Source organism: Pristiophorus japonicus, chromosome 9 (assembly GCF_044704955.1).
Source record: "Pristiophorus japonicus isolate sPriJap1 chromosome 9, sPriJap1.hap1, whole genome shotgun sequence".
NCBI lineage: Eukaryota > Metazoa > Chordata > Chondrichthyes > Pristiophoridae > Pristiophorus > Pristiophorus japonicus.
In genome coordinates this window covers 190,607,705-190,630,640 of record NC_091985.1, presented here as the reverse complement: position 1 = coordinate 190,630,640, position 22,936 = coordinate 190,607,705, and the positions used below count along the sequence as shown (strand labels likewise).

Below are 22,936 nucleotides of genomic sequence, written 5' to 3'. Positions count from 1 at the left end.
TTCAAATCCCTCCAAGACTGCGCTGCGCCCTCTCTCTGGCCCTCCGAGGTATCTGCACTCCTTCAATGTGTCCTCTCGCGCATCTCCGGTGTCCTTCATCCCTCGATTGATGGACATGCCCTCAGCTGCGTGACACTAAGCTCTGGAATTCCCTCCCTCAACCTCTCTGCCTCTGTACTTCTCTCCTCCTCTAAGACTCCCCGAAAAAACCTACCTCGTTGATCATGCCTAATTTCTCCTTATTATAAAATTTAAGCTTATGCTTAAATTGTATACTACTTTCGTTAGGCCACAACTGGAGTACTGCGTGCAGTTCTGGTCGCTGTATTATAGGAAAGACGTGATTGCACTAGAGAGGGTGCAGAGTAGATTTACTTGGATGCTGCCTGGAATGGAGAATCTTAGTTATGAGTACAGATTGGATAGGCTGGCTTTGTTCTCATTGGAACAGAGGAGGTTGAGAGGAAACCTCATTGAGGTGTACAAAATATTGAGGGGCCTGGACATAGTAACCCTGAAGGTTTACGGACCTAGAGCTTGTAATTGGGATTGGAACATAAGAACTTAAGAAATAATAAGTGTTGTGTATGAAGAAAGAGTCAGACTGATCACTGTGAGCTCAAAGTAAAGTGTGACCTTAGTCTTTTATTGCAGGTTCCCAGAGTACCGCTGCAACCTGTGAAGCCTCCTTAAATACCTCTGCTCCCAAGGGATTATGGGATCCCTTGGGACTCCAGGGGATGAGCCTTGTGGTGGCTGTGCAGAGTAAATACAAGTTTACATATATAACAACACTCCTCCACAAAGTCAATAGTGTAATCATTTATAATATGAGTCTATCTGGGGCCCTTCTTCCCCTGGTTGATCGTCTCAGTGTGAAAGCTCGCGTTGTTGAATCCTTTGTTTGGCCCTAGCTGGGCTGCTGTGCAGCTGGCTTTGCTGGGCTGCCTGGTGTGTTGGGCCCTACTGGGCTGCCGTGGATGATGGGTTCTGCTTTGGGGTCAACCGTGGTGCCGGTTGACACTGGTGTGTATGGAGGGGGATCATAAAAGGTAGGGTCCAAGGAGGGTTGCTCAGGATAGTCCTTGAAACTGAGTTTCATTTGGTCCAAGTGTTTCTGGTGAATGAGTCTATTTGAATGTTGGACCCGAAACACCCTGCTCCCCTCTTTGGCCACGATAGTGCCGGGAAGCCACTTGGGACCTTGTCCATAATTTAATACAAATACAGGATCATTGATTGCAATCTCGCGTGACATGCTTGTGCTATCATGGTATGCACTTTGTTGAAGCTGCCTACGTGCCACCTGTTCATGTAGATCACGGTGAACTAACGAGAGACTTGTCTTAAGTGTTCTTTTCATAAGCAGTTCAGCACTGGGATCCTAGTGAGTGAGTGGGGTCTCGTGCGGTAGCTAAGCAGGACTCAGGATAGGTGAGTGTGCAGTGAGCCTTCAATTACTCTCTTTAAGCCTTGCTTGATGGTTTTCATTGCTCTATCTGACCGACCATTGGACGGTGGTTTTAAACGGGGCAGGTGTGACATGTTTGATCCCGTTACGGGTCATGACTTCTTTGAACTCAGCACTGGTAAAAACAGTACTGGCCCGTTGTCACTCATCAGGTCATGATAGGCCGTGTGTGGCAAACATGGCCTGCAGGCTTTCAGTAGTGGCAGCGCACCTGGTAGTAGATATTATCTCAAATTCAATCCACTTGGAGTACACGTCTGCAATCACGAGGAATATTTTACCCAAGAATGGACCTGCATAGTCGGCGTGTACCCTAGACCGCGGCTTGGAGGGCCAAGACCTTAAACTTAGCGGCACCTCCCTGGGTACATTGCTTAACTGCGAGCATGTATTACATCTGTGAACGCAGGACTCGAAGTCCGCAACGATACCGGCCCACCATACGTGGGATTTGGCTATCGCTTTCATCATTAGGCTGCCTGTGTGGGTACTGTGGAGGTCATTGATGAAGAAATCTCTGCCCTTCTTGGGGACCACTACTCGATTGCCCCACAGAAGGCTGTCTGCCTGTAGAGACATTTCATCTTTGCGCCACTGGAATGGCTTTATCTCTTCCTGCATTTCCACTGGGACACTGGACCAGCTCTCGTGAAGCACATAGCTTTTGACGAGAGATAATAAAAGGTCCTGGCTTGTCCAGGGTTTGATCTGCCGGGCAGTGACGGGTCATTCTTCACTCTCAAATGCTTCCATAACCATGGCTAGATCTGCGGGCTGCACCATTTCCACCCCCGTAGTGGGCAATGGCAGCCTACTGAGAGCATTGGCGCAGTTTTCTGTGCCTGTCCTGTGGCGGATGGCATAGTTGGATGCAGACAACGTGAGCGCCCATCTCTGGGTGCGGGCCGATGCATTGGTATTTATCCCTTTACTCTCAGACAACGGGGATATAAGTGGCTTATGGTCAGTTTCTATTTCGAATTTTAGCCCAAACAGATATTTTCTTTAGCCCATAAACACAGGCTCCCTCTTCTTTTTCAATCATGCTGTAGGCTCTTTAAGCCTTAGACAGACTCCTGGATGCATAGGCAACCAGTTGCAATTTCCCGAAATCAATAGCTTGTTGCAATATATACCCGATGCCATATGACGATGCATCACATGCTAGTACCAAACGCTTATATGGATCATACAACACAAGCAATTTGTTTGAGCATAACAATTTTCTCGCTTTTACAAAGGCATTTTCTTGTCTGTTGTCCCAAACTCATTCGTCCCCTTTTCGTAGTAAGACATGCAGTGGTTCTAACAGTGTGATGAGACCCGGAAAGAAGTAACCAAAGTAGTTCAGGAGTCCCTGCTTTTATACTCCATTCCCTTTGCAATAAAGGCCAATATACCATTGGCTGTACCTGCATACTATTCTTTTGTGTTTCATGCACAAGTACCCCCAGCTCCCGCTAGACTTGGTGGCATTTTGTTGACCGGCACAGATATAATGGTAAGTACTGCAGGGAATAGAATACGGCCAAGGTGATCTCCTGGACTAGTTTCGATCACCTGGATGGAGCGGAGAGGAATTTTCCCAGATTTTTCTCTCCCTAAATTGGCCTGGGTTTTCTGGTTTTTGCCTATCCCAGGAGATAAAATGGCTCTAGTTGGGATGGAGTGTAAAATGTTTCAGTATATGGGGTGTTGCAGTTGTTTGAGGCGGACTGGTTGGGCTGGATGCTCATTGCCTTTCCGTCCTTGTTCATGGGTTTATATGTAACCTCTTGGGCTGTTGACTAAGTGTCGTGCGGCTCTATGTCGGCTGACATGGACACGATGAGCCAAAATGGCGTCCTTCTGCACTGTAAATTTCTATGATTCTACATGACTAGCTATCATATTTTGTCTGATGTTTGCTGCAATAAAGCAGACGGGGACGTGTTACTTCGTTAAACAAGGTATATAAATGTAATATAAAGGGAATATGCTGAAAATACTCAGCAATTCCGTTATCGTCTTTGGAGAGAGAAGCAGAGTTAGTGTTTCAGGCCTGTGACCTTTCTTCCTAACTGGAAAATGTTACAGATGGAACAGGTTTTAAATAAGTGTAGGGGCAGGGAAAGTTGGGAGGGGAGGAAACAACAAAAGGGAAGGTCTGAGACAGGTTGGAAGGCAGCACTGATTAAAAGTCAAAAGGGATCATTGTGCAAGGCAAAAGGAGATGCCGCTCAATTACAGATTGGAAAGACTGAAACCATCGTCCTTGGCATCACTGCGCACTCTGTTCCCGAGCCACCGATTCCACATCCCAATCCTAGCGACTGGACGAGTGGCATTTTGCCTTGCACCATCATCCCTTTTGTAATTCAATTATTCCTCCCCTCCCATCCCCATTGCTTGTCGTTGTATTGGTTAAAACCTGGAGGAAGTACAAGAATGTCATGTTACATTTATAATAACTGGATGTCTGACAATGGATTGAGGATTATTATCAGTATAAATAATAAACACTATGCATTATTATTATTAGTAATAGTGTTATTAATAAACGCTGGGGGTTTACTCAGATTCCTGTTATATCTCTCTCTGATCCCTAGGCTGGATGCTGCCGGTCTCACAGATTCTTGTACCAAGGGTCTCGCCTCCGCTCTCAGGACAAACTGTTCAATGAGAGTTCTGAACCTGAGATCAAACTCACTCACAAACCGATCTGTCCCCGCTCTCTGCCACCTCATACTGACCTGCAGTAGTATGGAGCGGATCCGGTGAGTGTTTGTGTTAATGTTTAATGTAACAAATGACATATAAATGGGATTCGGTCACTATTTATGGGTAATATATGTCAATAATTATTATTGAAATATTACCCCAGTCTCGCTGTCATTTACACTGTTGTTCAATCTGTTTATTTCCTGCTAAATCTTTAATCTGTTGCAGGTTGGGGATGAATCAGTTCAGTTCAACTGGAAAAAGACACGTGGAGTCGCTGCGGAATCCAGACCCAGACTGGTTATGACTGTGTGAACATGTCACTGTATGACCATCACTGCTCACATTGTGTGAACATGTCACTGTATGACCATCACTGCACTCATTGTGTGAACATTTCACTGTATGACCATCACTGCTTTAATTGTGTGAACATTTCACTGTATGACCATCACTGCTCTCATTATGTGAACATTTCATGTATGACCATCACTGCTCTCATTGTGTGAACATTTCACTGTATGACCATCACTTCTCTCATTGTGTGAGCATTTCACTGTATGACCATCACTGCTCCAATTGTGTGAACATTTCACTGTATGACCATCACTGCTCTCATTATGTGAACATTTCACTGTATGACCATCACTGCTCTCATTGTGTGAACATTTCATTGTATTACCATCACTGCTTTAATTGTGTGAACATTTCACTGTATGACCATCACTGTTTTCATTGTGTGAACATTTCACTGTATGACCATCACTGCTCCCATTGTGTAAACATTTCACTGTATGACCAACACTGCTCCCATTGTGTGAACATTTCACTCTGTGACCATCACTGCTTTCATTTTATGAACATTTCACTGTATGACCATCACTGCTCTAATTGTGTGAACATTTCACTGTATGACCATCACTGCTCTAATTGTGTGAACATTTCACTGTATGACCATCACTGCTCTAATTGTGTGAACATTTCACTGTGTGACCATCACTGCTCTCATTGTGTGAACATTTTGGGCCGATTTCCTGCCCCTCCCCTTTGAACTCACGCGCTCCAGGTTTAAATCCTAACCGACCTTTAATAGTTTCCTGCATGAGCTGAGCAAGTGTCATCTCCCATTATGATGTCAGAGGCCCCGGCCACAGGGTCACGTGACTCAGCCGCACTGCCCCACAGCGCTGCTCCTGCAGGATATCTGGGGCTGAATGTTCCCCAATGGGGCACTGGGGAAATGCACAGACAGCAAGGGCCCAGGGTGGGGCTCAGTCTGGGCTGCAGTAGGACACTGACAATTGTGCTCAGTATTCCTGGGTGTGTATCCCAGTGAGGCATCAGACTCTGTGACAAGTGTCCCTGTGTACAGTGTGTAACTCCCAGTGAGGAATCAGACTCTGTAACTAGTGTCCCTGTATACAGTGTGTCTCGCAGTGAGGAGTCAGAGTCTGTAACAAGTGTCCCTGTGTACAGTGTGTCTCTCCCAGTGAGGAGTCAGACTGTGTAACAAGTGTCCCTGTGTACAGTGTGTCTCTCCCAGTGAGGAGTCAGACTGTGTAACAAGTGTCCCTGTGTACAGTGTGTCTCTCCCAGTGAGGAGTCACATTCTGTAACAAGTGTCCCTACAACTCTCCGGGAACTATCCACTCCTCTGACCTATTGCGCATCCTCCATTTTCATCGCTCCACTGTTGCATCCATGTCTTCAGCAGCCAAGGTCCTAAACTCTGGAATTCCCTTCCTAAACCTCTTCGCAGATCTACCTCCTCTCCTCCTTCTTCAAAAGCTTCTTAAAACCTACTTTTCACTGAGCTTTCGGTCATCCGTCTTACCATCGCTTTATGTGGCTCAGTCTTATTTATTTCTGATAATTGCCTTGTGACGTTTCATTACATTAAAGCCGCTCTATAAATGCAAGTTAATGTTGTTGTCCCGGTGTTATGTTAGTAAAACCCCACCGCTTACTTCAGCTCAAACCTGGTCTCCTCGTTATTTTCATCTAAACTGGCTTCATTGTTTTAATATAATGAATAAAGTTTCATCAAAAGTACATCACACCTTCTCCAAAAGGCACTATAGACACGACCTGTCGTTCTATTGCACCGGGTGATCTTACTCGGGAGGGTGGATATGTAATTTAATGATCTGTTGGAGACATGGGCAAGGGGCTGACAGAGCACCCGTCCCATCTCATTAATCACCCTTGGGTGCGTATCATCTGGACCTTGCACGTATCAGGATTAAACCGCACAGCAACTCTGCTGTCCGTGAAGAGAGACGAGAGAGAGACCAAAGCGCTGTTTGCCCCTCTCAGTGTGTCCCTGAAGGACTGTGCTCAGGCTGAAGTTCTCCCCACATCCGACCCTGCCCCCAGATCGTCCTTTCTCAGCTCCAGCCAGATGATGCTAAACACTCAGGTGGCAAAGATAAAAATCCACAGCACTGTGTTGAAAGCAACACTAATTTATTTGTCTATATCCCAAATATTAAACTCCAGTCCCATTACAGGAGTTATTAACATCAGCGTTACAGGAGTTATAAACCCCAACTGTCAGAATGAACACGAATCAGTCCGGGATGTGATAAACAGCAGCAATAACAGCAGAATCCAAACCCTGCAGTCACTTGTGAGCTCGCTGGTATCTCAGCAGGTGGGATGACCGAGTGAATCGCTTCCCACACTCAGAGCAGTTGAATGACCTCACCCCAGTGTGAACTTGCTAGTGTATTAGGAGGTGCTGTTTGCTTTTAAAACTTTTCTCACAGGCAGATCTTTGAAACGGTCTCTCCCCAGTGTGAACTCGCTGGTGTGTCCGTCGGTGGGATGACCGAGTGAATCTCTTCCCACAGTCGGAGCAAGTGATAGGCCTTGCCCCGGTGTGAACTCGCTGGTGTGCCAGCAGGTCATTTGAATCAGTGAATCTGTTCCCACACACTGAGAAGGTGAACGGCCTCTCCCCAGTGTGAACTCGCTGGTGTGTCAGCAAGTGGAATGGCTGAGTGAATCCTTTCCCACAGTTGGAGCAGATGAACGGCCTCTCCCCAGTATGAATTCGGCGATGTGTTTCCAGCTGGGACAGGAAGTTGAATCATTTCCCACAATCCCCACATTTAACTGGTTTCTCCCCAGTGTGGCTGCACAGGTTGGATGATCGGCTGAAGCCTTATCCCCACTCGGAGCACGTGCACCGTTTCTCCCCACTGTGAACGGTGCCTTCTGCGTCTATGGTCAAAAGCCGATGATATTCCAGTCCGGATATATCGAGTGACTCTGTAAGATCTTGAGGTGATGTTTGGTTTGAGCTTCCGGTCTACAAATCCTCCCCTTTTAACACCCTGTAAAGTGAATTTCAAACAGGAAAAAGGGAATGTGAGAGAGAAATCAAAGGCAAAAATCAAAAAGGGCCACATTGCCACAAAATTCTAAATTGCTAACAAAACAAGCCTAATAAGGATTTCCTTCAGTTTCTCGTTCTCACTGGACCCTCGGGCCCCTCGTATTTCCGGAAGGTTATTTGTATCTTCCTTCGTGAAGACAGAACCAAAGTATTTTGTTCAATTGGTCTTCCATTTCTCTGTTCCCCATTATAAATTCACCTGAATCTGACTGCAAGGGACCTACGTTTGTCTTCACTAATCTTTTTCTCTTCACGTATCTATAAAAGCTTTTGCAGTCAGTTTTTATGTTCCCCACAAGCTTCCTCTCAGACTCTATTCTCCCCCTTCTAATTAAAGCCTTTGTCCTCCTCTGCTAAATTATAAAATTCTCCCAGTCCTCAGGTTTGCAGCTTTTTCTGGCCAATTTATATGCCTCTTCCTTGGATTTAACACTATCCTTAATTTTCCTTTTTAGGTTCGGTTGAACCACCTTCTCCGTTTTATTTTTACTCCAGACAGGGATGTACAAATGTTGAAATTCATCCATGTGATATTTAAATATTTGCCATTGCCTATCCACCATCAACCCTTTAAGTATCACTCGCCAGTCTATTCTACCCACTTCACCGAAGTTACCTTTCCTTAAGTTCAGGACCCTAGTCTCTGAATTAACTGTGTCACTCTCCAACTTAATAAAGAAATCTACCGTATTATGGTCAATCTAGCCCAAGGGGCTTCGCACAACAAATCTGTTATGTTCAAACAAACTACTTCTTCTGTATAACCCATGTAAACGATTAGGGCTAGCTTGCGATGCGTCGACATACAGGGTCGGGTGTGTGTTACAACAGGCTAATGAATCGGGAACATTACAACCGGTCGCCTATGCATCCAGGAGTCTCTCCAAGGCCGAAAGGGCTTACAGCATGATTGGAAAAGAAGCTCTGGTTTGTGTTTACGTGGTAAAAAAAATGCACAAGTATCTGTTTGGTTTCAAGTTTGAGCTAGAAACCGACCATAAGCTGTTCATATCGCTATACTCAGAGAGCAAAGGGATTAACACCAATGCCTCTGCCCGCATCCAAAGATGGGCGCTCACGCTGTCGGCATACAACTATGTAATTCGCTGCAGTCCAGGCACAGAGCACTGCGCTGATGCTCTCAGTCGGCTCCCATTGCACACCACCCGGGTGGAAATGGCACAGCTTGCAGACTTACTCTTGGTGATGGATGCATTCGAAAATGAAAAGTCACCTGTTACGGCCCGCCAGATCAGGACCTGGACCAGCCAGGATCCTTTACTGTTCCTGGTAAATAAAAACTGTGTCCTCCATGGGAGCTGGTCCAGCATCCCAGCGGAGATGCAGGAAGAGCACAAGCCATTCCAGAGGCGCAAAGATGAACTGTCCTTACAGGCGGACTGTCTTTTGTGGGGTAATCACGTGGTCTTGCCCAAGAAAGGCAAGGAAACGTTCATACGCGACCTACATAGTACCCACCCTGGCATAGTCAGATCCCATGTGTGGTACCCCGGCATCAACTGAGATTTAGAGTAATGCATGCACCAATGCAACACTTGCTCTCAACTGAGGAATGCATCCAGAGAGACACCGCTAAGTTTGTGGTCATGGCCCTCCAAACCATGGTCTAGGATCCACGTTGACTTTGTGGGCCCATTTCTAGGCAAAATGTTCTTTGTTGTTGTGGATGCTTATTCAAAATGGATTGAATGTGTAATAATGTCTGTAAGCATGTCCACCGCCACCATCGAAAGCCTACGAGCCATGTTTGCCACACACGGCCTGCCAGATGTCCTTGTCAGTGACAATGGGCCCTGTTTCACCAGTGCCGAATTCAAGGAATTCATGACCCGCAATGGTATCAAGCACGTCACCTCTGATCTGTTCAAGCCCGCATCCAACGGCCAGGCAGAACGAGCAGTTCAAACCATCAAGCAAAGCATGAAACGTGTGTCGGAAGGCTCCCTGCCGACCCGACTGCCCGAGTCCTGCTCAGCTACTGCACCAGACCCCATTCGCTCACTGGAGTCTCCCCAGCAGAGCTGCTCATAAAAAGGGTGCTCAAAACAAGGCTCTCTCTTGTCTAGACTGATCTCCATGATCACATCGAGGGCAGGCGGCATCAACAAAGCATATATCATGATCTCGCAAACTTGTCACATGATATTGAAGTCAATGGCCCTGTATTTGTACTATGGACATGGTCCCAAATGGCTTGCTGGCATGGTCATTACCAAAGAAGGGAATAAGGTATTTCAGGTCAAATTGGCCAAATGGACTAAGGTGCAGAAAGCGTTTGGACCAAAACAAATTACGGTTCACAAACAGTCACGAGCAACTGAAGACGACTCCACCAACTTCGATGCTTCAACACACATGCAAGTGGCAACCAACATCACTGTTCAACACGAAGCCGAACTCACCATCCCCAGCAGCCCGGCAAGGCCAGCTGCCCAGCAGCACACCGAAGGACTAACTAACACACCCACACCTGCATTTGTACCGAGACGATTGACAAGGGAGCGAAAAGCCCCAGATTGTCTCACCCTGTAAATAAGTGTACTGCTGACTTTGGGAGGGAGTGATGTTATGTATGTAACCCTTGGCAACTTGTATCACACCACCACCAGAGGGCCTACCTATTGGAGTCCCAAGGGATCCCAGCATCCCTTGGGAGCACTGAATATAAGCAGGCCACTCACGAGGTACCTGCCATCTGGAGTTTAATTAATGGAGCTAATGTCACACATGCTCATTGCATACAGTACTCAGTTGTATCCTTTATAATGAGCATAACAATATCTTCGTTCATTACCCACCTTTCGCCCTAATTAGAGTTGCTTTCACCAGCATGACCATTCCCCATACTGAGGATCTCTAATTTCCGAGCAGAGCATAAACACTGGCATCACTGGTTCATCTGAATGGCCCATTTCTGTGCCGTATATCCTAGGTAATTCTGTAGTCTCAGTATAAGTGGTCCCTGGATTTAATGCCTCAGTGTTACTGGTCCCTGGATTTGTTGTCATGGTATTATTAATCCCTCAATTTGGTGTCACGATGCAATTCATCGTGGATTTGATGTCTCATTATAATTGGTCCCTGAATTTGGTGTTACAGTATAAATGTCCCTGGATTTGATGCCTCAGTGTAGGTGGTCCCTTGTTTGGTTTCACGACGTAAGTGGTCCCTGGAGTTGGTATCACAATGTAAGTGGTCCCTAGATTTGGTATCACAATGGAAGTGGTCCCTGGATTTGGTATCACAATTTATGTGGACCCTGAATTTGGTATCACAATGTAAGTGAACCCTATATTTGGCGTCACAATGTAAGTAGTCCCTGGATTTGTTGTCACCAGCACCTCGTCACTGGGACTGAGAGCAAACCCGCAGCCCAGCAACACATTCAGCACAGAACGATCCCACAGAAATCTATTCCCAATTAATATTGCCCACATTAATTCACCAGAAACTGTCCAGTGCCTGCAATGAACTGCAACCCACGTATAACTTCAGTGAAACACAATACAAAACATTAAAGGAAAAATAAACCCCATCATAGTTCAACAGAGGCAATTAATGGGAAGTAAATCCCCCTCACACATACTCCTTCACCCCTACTCTCCAACCCCTCACCACAACTCCTTTTTCATCCCATTTATCTCAAACACTCACCCCGACTCCTCTCTCACTCCTAATCTCCAATTCCCCTCATCCAACTCCTCTTTCACCCCGACTCTCCAAACCTCTCACCCTAACTCCTCAGTTACCCCTACTTCCCAAACCCCTCACCCCAACTCCTCTTTTACCCCTATAATTTCATTTTCAACATCACTTACACAAGGCATCCACACTGGAGGTAAATCTGAGGAGCTTCTGTGTGACGGTGAGGTGATCACTCGGCAATAAACTGCAGAGACTGGTGGGTGGCTGCTCATTATCCTCGGTGAGATTTAATCCCCTTTCCCACTGAATACTGCAGACAGACATGGTCACTTTAGTAACGGAATGGTCAGTGTGACATCACTTTCTAAACAAGAGCACACAAGACAATGGGTTATCAATAAATGGTAAAGGGATTAAACACTCTGCAAGTACATAGAAAATAAAATGCTGTAAAATAATGCTGGCGAAGATAATAACCTATCTCAGATGCATAACTTATCTCTGTGGCATTAAGAATGATGTGTTTAGTTTACATACACACACACGCACATACTAGATATATAGAGAGCAAAGACATTGTGTGCATACTTTTCAGTTGTTCTGTTTCACCTGATGCTATTTTAAATATTTTAGGTCTTTAGGACCGTGCGGGAGCCCATCAGGCGGTGCTTGTTGCGTCAGGATATAAAGAGACCGCGCGCTGTTGCTCCTCCCACTGCCTGGGGGAATGGGGAAGATAGTTAAAGGGCCAGGGACTCAGTTGTCACTGCCTATTTATACTTAAAGGAACATTCCAATTTATTTCGGAGTTTCGAGAACTTCACGAACCGAGTTCCCATTAACAGTCGCTCCCTTCTGTACTGTGCAGTGATTGTCAAGCTGTCTATTTCAGTGATTTGCGCCTTTCTAAAATGTCTCACTGTTTTCGATGATCCATTTGACGCTTGTCTAATTTGGAAAGACTTCAGAATTGTGCAGTGTGCAGAAGGTTTTGTTGAGTAAAATTTGTTTCAAAATATTATTTCTAACCATCCCCCAACCCCCCAAATTTTAGAACAATCTGCAACACTGATTAGGAAGGTTCCAAGTTCGATCCTCGATCTGGACTGTTTGTTGATCTCAGCCAAGGCAGCAGATCAGGGGTTATAATTGTCCTCAGTACCACTGGGCTAAATATGAGTAAAAATTAGCCAGTGCCCCTGCTCTTGATACCGATCCAATGACATCAACTGGGAAATGACCTCAAATGGGAAGTGTGTGGATCTCATTTGAGGGCAGGTTTGGACTCGGCTCTGATGCCTACCACAGTGAAAATGTATATCCTATACTTAAAGTAATAACTTTTGTAACCTCCATTTGCAGGGTATTAGAAGGGGAGGATCTGCAGCTGGGAAACTCAAACCAAACATCACGTCAAGATTTGAGAGATTCGCCGGATTGATCAGGATCACCTTATCATCAGCCTTTGGAAAAACACCAATCACAGCGGGGAGAAACAGGACACATGTTCTGTGTGTGGATGCACCTTCAACCAGTCGTCTAGCCTGTGAGACTCTTGCGCCCAGCTGACTCAACTCTGTAAATGTGGGGACTCTGGGAATGGATGCAAGAGATTCAGTCGCTCAATTCACCAACTGACATTCGAGGATTTAGATATCAGACTTTCTCCTGTGAATGTGTTATTGAGCCATGATGTTTTTACTTGTTCATCTTGTTGACTGTATACCTTTGCCAATTATTTGATGTAATCGGTTTACTTGTACATATTTTTAAAAATACATTTACTGAGTGGATTCAAATTTAAATTGAAAGCAGCTTTGCAGGCGTGATACTCAATTCACACATCGAAGGTGAGAGAGATGCTGTGCGGCACCCGAAAAGTCCAGTATCTGAGCGTAATTGACAAACTGGGTTTTGTGTTTAGTGATTCTGGGAGTGTTAGCTATCCCTACCCTGGAGACCAAGGCAAAAAGTGGCACTCTGGAAGGTATGGGGAACTGAGAGTTGTGCCTGAGCGTCACTAAAGGCATGAGAACTGAATCACTCTAGAGTTAGAAAGTAGAAAGGGCGCAAAATGGAGCAGTCGGTAACAGGACATCAATTATCTCACCTTATCATGGAGATATGAAATATCGACACATTGTATTATTTGAAACATCACAATATTAAACTCCATCACAGTATTCAGGGTTATTAACATCAGCAGAAACAAATCCCAAATGACAGAACGAACACGATTCAGTCAGAATGCGATTATCAGCAGTAGTAACAGTAGAACCACACTCCTGCAGTCACTTGTGAACTCGCATTTCAGATAACTGAGTGAATCCCTTCCCACACTTCCCCAGTGTGAACTCGCTGGAGTTTCAGGAGATTGGATGACCGAGTGAATCCCTGCGCACACACCGAACAGGTGAATGGCCTCTCCCTGGTGTGACTGCAACGATGAATTTCTCGATCAGACGGGGAACTGTAACCCTTCCCACAGTCCCCACATTCCCACGGTTTCTCCATTGTGCGGGAGTCCTTGAGTCTCTCCAGGTTGGACGATCAATTGAAGCCTCGTCCACCCATCGAACACGCATAGTTTCTCCCCGCTGTGAATGGTGCAATGTTTTTTCAGGCTCTGTAACTGGTTGAAGCTCTTTCAACAGGCAATGCATTGGAACACTCTCACTCGGGTGTGTGTGTGTCTCGGTGCTTTTCCAGTCACAGTGATATTTGAAATATTTTCCCACAGACAGAACAGACAAACATTTCTCCTTCTGCATTCAAAAGCCGATGTTCATCATTTCCAGTTTACATGGTTGGGTTCAGACCTGCACCCGCTGTGCATAGAGTGAGAGTAAAATCAATGAGCTGCTGGTCACTGGGCCTTTCGTGCTGGCACAATAGGGTGAGCCTGGGCTGGCCCAAAAGGGTGAGCCTGGGCTGGCCCAATAGGGTGAGCCTGGGTTGGTCCAATATGATGATCCTGGGTTAGTCCAATCGGGTGAACCTGGGCTGGCCCAATAGGGTGAGCCTGGACTGTCACAATAGGGTGAGCCTGGACTGGTCCAATAAGGTGAGCCTGGGTTGTTCCACTAGGGTGAGTCTTGATTGTTCCAATAGGTTGAGCCTGGTCTGCGCAATAGGGTGAGCCTGGTTGACCCAATAGGGCGAGCCTGATTTGGCCCAATAGGGTGAGACTGTGCTGGCCCAATACGGTGAGCCTGGGCTGGCCCAATAGGGTGAGCCTGCGCTGGCCCAATAGGGTGAGCCTGGGCTGTTCCAATAGGATGAGCCTGGGTTGGTCCAATAGGATGACCCTGGGCTGTTCCAATAGGGCGAGCCCAGGCTGGCCCAATAGGGTGAGCCTGGGCTGGCCCAATAGGGTGAGCCTGGGCTGGCCCAATAGGGTTAGCTTGGGCTGTGCTGGCCCAATAGGGTGAGCTTGGGCTGGCCCAATAGGGTTAGCCTGGGCTGTGCTGGCCCAATAGCATGAGCCTGTGCTGGCCCAATAGGGTGAGCCTGGGCTGGTCCAATAGGATGAGCCCGGGCCCAGGGTCACCAGACAAAAATCAGACCAACAAGGTTCTCTTTCAGGGGCCACTGACCTGTGCACAAACATGTGACCAATCAAACTGACAGACACCCTGAAGCCCCGCCCACACTTTGTCCCTGCCTAAAAGGCCGCGCATGCGACATGATACCTGTCCTGACTGAGATGGTGGCCGCTGAACCTGCTCCCCCAGCGCCCCCACCCCCCCTCCCCCCCCCCGCCACCACCGCCGTGGAAAACAGTTACCGACAGGAAAGCCGCGAAGAAAAGGGTCACTGAACCTCGAGCGATGGTCGACAAGCAGCGCAGAAAGTCGAGGAAGGAGAGTTACTCCATCTAAATCTACAAAGTGAAAAAGCAGGTTCACCCCGACACCGGCATCTCCTCCAAGGCCATGGGCATCATGAACTCGTTTGTGAACGATATTTTGGAGTGCATTGCAGGTGAGGCTTCCCGCCTCGCCCATTACAACAAGCGCCGCACCATCAGCTCTCAGGAGATCCAGACCGCCGTTCGCCTGCTGCTGCCCGGGAGTTGGCCTAGCATGCTGTGTCAGAAGGGACAAAGGCGGTGACCAAGTACACCAGCTACAAGTAAAACTGTGCGCTGACCTGAGAGAACAAACCCAAACACAACGGCTCTTTTAAGCACCACCCACAGCCTCTCTGAAAGAGCTGCACAAACCCATCATCATTTAAGAAATAGGAGCAAAGTAGTTCATTTGTCCACACGAGCCTGCTCCGCCATTCAATAAGATCATGGCTGATCTGATCATGGACACAGCTCCACTTCCCTGCCCGCTCCCCATAACCCTTTACTCCCGTATTGCTCGTAAATATGTCTATCTCCACCTTAAATATATTTAATAACCCAGCCTCCACAGCTCTTTGGGCAGAGAATTCCATAGAGTTACAACCCTCAGAGAATAAATTTCTCCTCATCTCAATTTTAAATGGGTGGCTCCTTATTCTGAGACTTTATCCCCTAGTTTTAGTTTCACCTATAAGTGGAAAGATCCTTTCTGCATCCACCTTGTCGAGCCCTCTCATTATCTTATCATTTTCAACAAGATCACCTTGCATTCTTCTGAACCCCAACCTACTCCACCTATCTTCATGTCAACCCTATTATCTCCGGAATCAACCTAGTGAACCTTCTCTGAATAGCCGCCAATGCAAGCATATCCTTCCTTAAATACGGAGACCAAAACTGTACGCAGTACTCGAGGTGTGACCTCACCAATACCCTGTACAGTTGTAGCAGGATTTCTCTACTTTTACACTCTATCCCCCTTGCAATAAAGGCCAACATTCCATTTGCCTTCCTGATTACTTGCTGTACCTGCATACTAACGTTTTGTGTTTACTGTACTTATTTCCTGACAACCTTTGAAGTTCCAACCGCAGATTTAGTTTTGAATTCTTAGATAAGGAGCTTGACTTCCGGTTCGACCTTAGCGTCGCTGTTGAATTTCCCGCCAAACTACAAACACGGTCCCTGGTTGCTCTTTCCCTTTGCTATGATTTATAGCACCTGCCGACAAATTAAGAGCTTGTTTTAGGGCTGAGACTCAGATATTAGCCACCGCATTCCCTTTCATGGCCTTTCCAATTGAAAAAATGTTCTAGTTGGTGGTCAAACCGTTTATTAACCTGAGAGTCCGAGTGTAACAACCCAGAATGGGCGATCTTACAGAGAGCAAAACGGGGGCAGTCTGAACACTCTGTCCTTCTTCGCTTTTCGCAGAAGGACTCCCAGTTCTGGTCTCACTGCCGCCTGTGCAGGGGATCGATCGATAATAAGAACATAAGAATTAGGAGGAGGATGAGGCCATATGGCCCCTGGATTCTGCTCTGCCATTCAATAAGATCATGGCTGATCTGATCATGGACTCAGCTCCACTTCCCCGCACGCCAGCCATAACCCCTCATCCTCTTATCATTTAAGAAACTGTCTATTTCTGTCTTAAATTTATTCAATGTCCCAGCTTCCACAGCTCTCTGAAACAGCGAATTCCACAGATTTACAACCCTCCAAAAGAAGAAATGTCTCCTCAGCTGCTTTAAATTGGTGGCCCCTTATTCTAAGATCATGCCCTCTCTGCATCCTCTCTGCATCCACCTTGTCAAGTTCCCTCAAAATCTTATACATTTCGATAAGATCACTTCTTATTCTACTGAATTCCATTGAGTAGCGGCCCAACCTACTCAACCTTTCCTCATGTCAACCCCCTCATCTCCGGAATCAACCGAGTGAACCTTCTCTGAACTGCCCCCCAAAGCAAGTATACCCTTTACTAAATATGGAAACCAAACCTACACGCAGTATTCCAGGTGTGGCCTCACCAATACCTTTTATAGCTGTAGCAAGACTTTGCAGCTTCTGTACGCCATCCCCATTGCCATAAATGTCAAGATACAATTGGCCTTCCTGATCACTTGCTGTACCTGCATACTATGCTTTTGTGTTTCACGCACAAGTACCCCCAGATTCTGCTGTACTACTGCACTTTGCAATCTTTCTCCATTTAAATAATAACTTGTTCTTAGATTTGTTCTGCCAAAGTGCATGACCTCACACTTTCCAACATTATACTGCATCTGCCAAATTTTTGCCCACTCGCTTAGCCTGTTTATGTCCTTTTGCAGATTATTTGTATCCTTCTCACACATTGCTTTTCGTCCCATTTGTATATCGTCAGCAAACTTGGCTACGTTACACTCGGTCCCTTCTTCCAAGTCATTAATATAGATTGTAAATAGTTGGGGTCCCAGCACTGATCCCTGCGGCACCCCACTAGTTACTGGTTGCCAACCCGAGAATGAACCATTTATCCCGACTCTCTGTTTTCTGTTAGTTAGCCAATCCTCTATAATCTAGGAATCTCCAGTTTTACAAAGCTTGAGCTGGAATGTGTGCCGTTACAGAATCATTGGTGATTCAGTTTAAAACTGAACCTGAATTTAATCCTGATTGTCACAGACTGGAATTTGCTAGAGAAATATGGAATATGATAAAAGAAACAAAACATATTTGGAAATATTTGGCTAATGTTGAAGTTTTTAACATAATCCGCAATTTTAACAATTATTGGAGGGATTTTTGACTTTCTGAATCGTTTGAGGACTGACTTTTGAGGACAGTAATTTCACCCTGGATTCATTTGCGGGCTATAGTGACTTTGATTGGACATCGGAAAAGACCAATGAAATTCACCACAAAGCGACCAATCACAAGTTCGCTCCCTGCATTCCTCCAGAAGGGAAAAAGGCAGATGTGGGAGGAGTTTCTCATTCTTTCTCTGAATGTGTTGATTGTGCAAATGTCTGGAAGAGGAAAAAGCAACGGTAAAGCTCGGCCCAAGGCCAAGTCTTGCTCCTCCCGGGCCGGACTGCAGTTTCCTATGAGCCGTGTTCACAGGCTCCTGCGGAAGGGGAACGACGCTGAGCAGGTGGGTGCCGGAGTTCCAGTCTACATGGCTGCTATGCTCGAGTATCTGACCGCTGAAATCCTGGAGCTGGCTGGCAACGCGTCCCGCGACAACAAGAAGACCCGCATCATCCCCAGACACCTGTAGTTGGCCATCCGCAGCGACCAGGAGCTGAACAAGCTGCTGGGAAAGGTGACCATCGCTCAGGGCGGGCTTCTGTCGAGTATCCAGGCTGTGCTGCTGCCCAAGAAATCCACCAGTGCGTCCATGAGTAAGTAAAGCGGACAGGATTTAATCTAAGAACTGAACAGCTCTTTTCAGAGCCACCCACAGTATCTGAAAGGGGTCCTTAATGTTCGATGGTTCTCATTTGTCCGTTGATCTATGGATGATAATTATCCCAGATCTAATTTAACATATTGAATTTCGGCAATGAAGCTGAGCGTTTCCTGATCTCGGTTATAAACCGGTCACTCTCTGTCGAACATGTAGAAATCTAGATCAACAAACACTGCCACAGGTTTGCTGTCAGCGGATATTCCCATCAATGGTTCAATATAGAGAGAGACCTACTTCAGAGAAATGCAAAACAGACGGAACCTGAATGCGAGACAGGCCTTCAGTGAACACGTTGTCTGAACCGAATGTAAACGGATGTTAAGAGTCGAGTATAAAGGGAATCAGCGGTTGATGGCCCAACGTTTCTGACTGAGAATTCATTTGTTGGTTCAAGTCCGTTTTAATTCCATGGGAGACTCACATGAATGATTTTCGTCAACATTCATTTCATTGTCAAAAAAAGTGCAGTACAAATAATTGTCAGACAGGCATCTGTGAAGCCCTGCCCCCGCACTTTTTGGACAGGTATGCGACAAGCTCCGCCCCCTGATGGAATCATTCCATGGACGTGGTACCGAGAAGAAACACGTGAAGTTCCGACTATCTCGCTCTGGGGCCGCTCGGTCCTTATACAATGCTGTTGTTACAAGCTCACATAAGTCATTTCTGACCTGACAGGGATATTAAAATAACAGCGGTTGCGATGGCCAAGAATCGAACCCAGGTCAACTGCAGCTAGCTATGCTCACCACTATACCACCATCGCCTACACTACATGCGTTGTATTTACGACTAACTAGGTCTTGTGGGTCTTAAGTGGGACAAATACTATGTTCAGTCATCAGACCCGAAGCACTATGCTGGGACACTTTCCCTCGATTAGAAATGGTTACTGTGAATAGTTAACTTGCTTGGGATGAGCCCACACCCTATTTATTATTTAAAGCCCTTTTAGCCTAAAAAATAATTATCAACAGATAAAAGGAATATTTTTTGTAACTTTTAAAAGTTGCACATCTTTTGACCAATTTGAGCGACATAATCCTGCTGGAGGTCACTGAGTTTGGTTCAAAATTACCATCGCGTGACCATTATATTAAAACCAGCCTGCTTTCAATGGGCAGATATCGAACCTGCGGCAGGTGTTTGAAAGACAGCTCTGTTCACCACTATACCATCATCGTCTCTGTGTAAACTGTGAGTTTCTCGATGTGCAGAGCACTGGTCATGGGTCATTGGAGCATTACTGGATCTTTATTCCTGCTCCTATTTCTCATGTTCTTTTGCAAATGTGGATTTTATTTTGTACCTATCATTTATCTGTTGTGTGCATATCATTTTTCTAATATGTGAGTGTGGATGTAAACTATATTTCAGCTTCTGATATGTGATTGTGGCTTTTACTCTTACCCTATCAGCCCCGGGTCGGTAAGTGTGGATTTTACTCAGTGCCTGTCAGTTTCTGGTATGTGAGTATGTGATTGATTCTGTACCTGTTGGCTTCCGTTGTGTGAGTTCAGGTTTTATTCTGCACATGTCAGTGTCGGATATGGCAGTGTGGGTTTTATCCTGCAACTGTCAGTTTCTGGAATGTGAGATTGGAACTCCTGTCACTTTCTAAAATGTGAAGATATGTGACCGATGGTGTATAGTGAGTGGTGAGCTGCCTTCCAAGCAGTTGACCCGGCTTCGATTCCCCGCCATCGCAATCGAGCTAAGTTTACCTCGCCTCGCGGGCCAGAAATGATTTATGGTACCTTGCAGCAGGATCTTATAACAGCAAATTTGTTGCACTATCTGTCGACAGTGACCAGTTTATAACCGAGAATGTGAGGGTCATTTCTGATCAGGAAACTAACAGCTTAATTGCAGAGATTCAATGTTAATTGTGATTCATAGAACAGTAACCAGCCCTTTCACACAAACTGTGGGTGGCTCTGAAAAGTGCCTTTGGGTTATTAGATTAAATCCTGTCCGCTTTACTTGCTCTTGGACGCACTGGTGGTTTTCTTGGGCAGCAGCACAGCCTGGATATTAGGCAGCACTCCGCCCTGAGCTCCTGGTCGTTGTGGATGGCCAGCTGCAGGTGTCTGGGGATGATGAGGGTCTTCTTGTTGTTGCGGCACGCGTTGCCGGCCAGCTCCAGGATTTCAGCGGTCAGATACTCGAGCACAGCAGCCATGCAGACCGGGGCTCCGGCACCCACACGCTCAGCGTAGTTCCCCTTCCGCAGGAGCCTGTGAACAAGGCCCACAGAGAACTGCAGTCCGGCCCAGAAGGAGGAGTCTTGGTCTTGGCACGAGCTTTACCGCCACTTTTTCCTCTTCTAGACATTTTCACAATCGGCAGGTTCAGAGAAAGAATAAGAAATTCCTCCCACATCTTCCTTTCTGTGTGTGTGCAGGGAGCGAAGTTGTAATTGGTCGCTCTGTAGTGCATTTCATTGGTCTTTTCCGATAACCAATCATAGTCAGTTTAGCCCACCAATGAAAGTAAGGTCGAAATTATTGTCTCCAACAGTCAGAATAATGACTTTTTAATTCAAAACCGACGCCAATAATTTTAAAACTAGCGGATTATGTTAATAAATTCACCATTAGTCAAAGATTTGCCAACACGTTTAAATTTATTTTGTCTTATTGCACATATTCCTTGCAAGTTCCAGGCTGTTAGTCAAGATTAAATTCGGGTGCTATTTCAAACTGTCTGTAATGGGCGGGAATCAATCGCCACTGATTCTGTAACGGGATACATTCCAACTCAATCTTTGTAAAAGTTGAGTTCCATACATTATTGATCAATCAGCTCTTTCAGAGAGGTTGTGGGTGGCTCTTAAAAGAGCCGTTATGTTTGGGTTTGATCTCTCAGGACAGCGTGCAGTTTCACTTGGAGCTGGTGAACTTGGTCACCGCCTTTGTCCCTTCCGACACAGCGTGCTTGGCCAGCTCCCCGGGCAGCAGCAGGCGCACGGCGGTCTGGATCTCCCGGGAGCTGATGGTGCGGCGCTTGTTGTAATGGTCCAGGCGGGAAGCCTCACCCGCCATGCGCTCCAAAATATCGTTCACAACCGAGTTCATGATGCCCATGGCCTTGGCGGAGATGCCGGTGTCGGGGTGAACCTGCTTCATCACTTTGTAGATGTAGATGGAGTAACTCTCCTTCCTCAACTTTCTGCGCGTCTTGCCGCTCTTCAGTGGGGTTTCGTGATTACTTTCTTGGCGCCTTTCATGGCGGAAACAGTTTTGGGGGGAGAGAGCTCACCGGCCGCCATCTTGGTCAAGGTGGGCCTTGCAGCGCATGCGCGGACTTTTGGACAGGGACAAAAATGGGCGGGGCTTCAGAGTCTGTCAGTTTGATTGGACAGGTGTTTGTGCCCAACTCAGTGGCCCCTGAAAGGGAGCCTTGTTGTGCTGCTTGTTGTCTGGTGACCCTGGGCAGCACAGGCTGCCCGCACTGCAATCAGCGACCTGACTTCGCAGCCGTCGCCCTCCTGCAGTGGTACGCCGCCGCACGTTGCTCCCTCTGATGGCCCCGGCCTGCTGATGGTCTTGCAGGCCGCGACCGCGCCGATGTCCGGGCCGGGCCGCCGCACTCTGCTCCCTCTAATGCAGCCTTTCAATCACAATAAATCCTCCTCAATTCACTAACGTGGCCTTTCAATGGCGGTGTATTTACCCAGCATTCCCCCCGACGGAGAATGTGCCGAACCCAGATTACACGGGCCCAGTGCGCAGGCGCGGGACCTGGCTGTGTTTGGGACATGCGCATTGCGTGTAATGGCGGAGCGCACGTGGTGAACATCTGCTGCGCAAAAGAGCCCATTTTCAGCGGGGCGGAGGGGAGTAACGGACCAGCGGGTAGCCGGAGAGGTTTCATAAACAACCGGTGCCCGCCGGGAGCCCGGAATAATAACCGGAATATCGGCGACTGCAGTTTCCGGGCTTTCTCCTGGTCATAGGCTCAGGGTAACGGCGGCCATCTTTGTACAGGAAGGCAAGATCAGCGCTCCGCCATTTTAATTCACTGAGCAGCAAAACGCATGCGCGGCCATCTTGGTGGAGGAGCAACGTGAGGTGCGGTCAGTGTCTGTTTCCAACCGGTCCTCCTGGGTAAAGCAACAACTTGTTTATTTTATTCTCACTCAACACCTCGGATTTCTCACTATTTCTCCTAAAGACGCTGCTCAGTGCTAAGCTTACGGTTTACCTCCCAGACAATTGTAACAGGAAAGCCCCAGAGCTGTTAACTCCCTGGGTTAGAAACCCTGTGAACAGTCCCAGGGTTATTATCTCATAACAACATAAGAAATAGGAGCAGGAGGAGGACATTTGGCCCCTGGAGCCCGCTCCGCCATTCAATAAGATCATGGCTGATCTGATCATGGACTCA

The 22,936-nt window shown here is 46.8% G+C and overlaps 1 protein-coding gene and 2 pseudogenes across 1 annotated transcript; 1 reads left to right on the top strand and 2 right to left on the bottom strand.

Moving 5' to 3' along the window:
* Window positions 1-6,893: 6,893 nt before the first annotated feature.
* Window positions 6,894-9,071, bottom strand: LOC139274023 (oocyte zinc finger protein XlCOF20-like). The gene is made up of 2 exons (XM_070891075.1): window positions 9,051-9,071; window positions 6,894-7,244 (listed from the first exon to the last, which is right to left on the bottom strand). The coding sequence occupies exons 1-2, from the start codon at window positions 9,069-9,071 to the stop codon at window positions 6,894-6,896; spliced, it is 372 nt and encodes a 123-aa protein (XP_070747176.1).
* Window positions 9,072-18,052: 8,981 nt separating this feature from the next.
* LOC139272799 (histone H2A type 2-C-like) lies at window positions 18,053-18,487 on the top strand (annotated as a pseudogene).
* Window positions 18,488-20,526: 2,039 nt separating this feature from the next.
* Window positions 20,527-20,881, bottom strand: LOC139272798 (histone H2A-like; annotated as a pseudogene).
* Window positions 20,882-22,936: the final 2,055 nt, after the last annotated feature.